Below are 1,781 nucleotides of genomic sequence, written 5' to 3'. Positions count from 1 at the left end.
CAATCTTGTTGGACTGAAAATTTGTGCTCCCACCACCAATATTCTTTCTACCTGTTTCTTTCTCTATTTTTGCTTGCTTGACCTATTCCTACTTGTCAAGACTCAATTTAAATGGCACCTGCTCTGAAAACTTTTTGACTCACTAACTCAGATTGAGCTGCTTTTTCATTAATAAAACCTAATCATTTCTTTATATGAACATTTAGGTTGTATTTTTTTAATTTCCAAGTCTCTCTCACTGTCCTGGAGTTTAACTCTTTATTGGATATCTAGTAACTGGCAGAGAGTTTGGTACGTAGTAAGGATTCACCCATTAAGGTTTTAATTCTGAAATTCTTTAAAGTTTCATAAGCTTCTTGACTGTATCCTTGAAGGCTTGTTTTACCTGTTGGTTCCTTAGGGTGTAAATGAAGGGGTTCAACAAAGGTGCAGCTGAAGTAATGAGTAGAGCGGCTCCCTTGTTGAATGAATCCGCTTCTTTTGCTGTGGGCTTAATGTAAATGAAGAAGCAGCTTCCATAAGAGAGAGAGATGACAATCAGGTGGGAAGAACAAGTGGAAAAGGCCTTTGTCCTTTGCTGGCCAGAGGGGAGCTTCAGAACAGTCCTGATGATGAACGTGTAGGAGAGAATCACTAGCACCAGAGTGACCACCAGGGTCACTGAGGCCACAAGGAAGACAACCTTCTCTATGAGGCTTGTGTCTGAACAGGAGAGTTCCCGAAGGGGCTCATAGTCACAGAAATAGTGATTCAGCCTGTTGGAGGCACAGAAGTCCTGCTGACTCATCAGAGTGATTGGTGGTATAATAACCATTAACCCAGCCAGCCAGGAGCAGAGAACCAGCTGGGTGCAGGCTCTGCTGCTCATGGTGGTCGTGTAGTGCAGGGGCTTGCAGACGGCCACATAGCGGTCATAGGACATGGCGGCCAGAAGGTAAAACTCTGTTGACCCAAGGAATATGGCAAAGAAATACTGAGTGAAGCAGCCAGCAAAGCTGATGGTCTTGTTTCCTGTTGTGATGCTGATCAGGACCCTAGGAATGAAGATGTTTGTGAAGGAAATTTCTAAGAAGGAGAAGTTCTGGAGAAAGAAATACATGGGGGTCTGAAGGTGGGAGTCCAGCAAGGTGAGGATGAGGATCGTCAGATTTCCCATCATGCTGAGCAAATAGGCAAGGAACAGAAAGGTGAAAACCACCATCTGGAGTTCAGGGACATCTGTTAGACCCAGCAGGATGAACTCAGTCAATGTGGTTTTATTTTGCATTGCTTAAACAATTTTGAGTCTCAAGGTAAAATGGTAATAATAAAAGGTGAGAAAGGAAGAGGTATTCTGAAAGGGACATGAAATCTGAAGAGAACAAAAGGAGAGGGACCATGAACTTTTCCTCTGATGACATGACCCAGCCCAGCAGCCCATTTGAATGGTGTTGGGTTCTTGCCAGTCCTGTTTGCCCTATATAGAAAGTTCTTATTATGATTTCTCCAAATGTACTCTCCCCAGTGCCAATATGAAATAATTGCTTTGTAGATGATGTTTAAATAGTTTTTGAAAAGAGTTAATAAAGGAATGCCTGCAACAGCTGTCTCCTTCCAGAAATTACTAATTTTCTTTCCCCTGTATTCACTTTCCTTACTTCTCATTGGTTCCACTTACTGCCCTGCTTCCTTTGCCTGCCTAACTCTTCTTAGATGAGCTTGTTTTCTTACGCTTCTCTGCCATTTTTGTTTTTATTTTTCATACAGTCATACCAGCCTCTCATTTTCCTTCCTGTTGAACT

The 1,781-nt window shown here is 42.4% G+C and overlaps 1 protein-coding gene across 1 annotated transcript; it reads right to left on the bottom strand.

Annotated features, from left to right (window-relative positions):
* Positions 1-297: 297 nt before the first annotated feature.
* On the bottom strand, positions 298-1,267 carry LOC116667804 (olfactory receptor 2AP1). Its single transcript, XM_032493843.1, has one exon. The coding sequence runs from the start codon at positions 1,265-1,267 to the stop codon at positions 338-340; it is 930 nt and encodes a 309-aa protein (XP_032349734.1). The 3' UTR covers positions 298-337.
* Between the last annotated feature and the right edge of the window lie 514 nt (positions 1,268-1,781).

The sequence above is a fragment of the Camelus ferus genome, chromosome 12 (assembly GCF_009834535.1).
Source record: "Camelus ferus isolate YT-003-E chromosome 12, BCGSAC_Cfer_1.0, whole genome shotgun sequence".
Taxonomy (NCBI): Eukaryota; Metazoa; Chordata; class Mammalia; order Artiodactyla; family Camelidae; genus Camelus; species Camelus ferus.
Note: the sequence above shows the minus strand (reverse complement) of the source record. Positions and strands in the feature narration are given on the sequence as shown.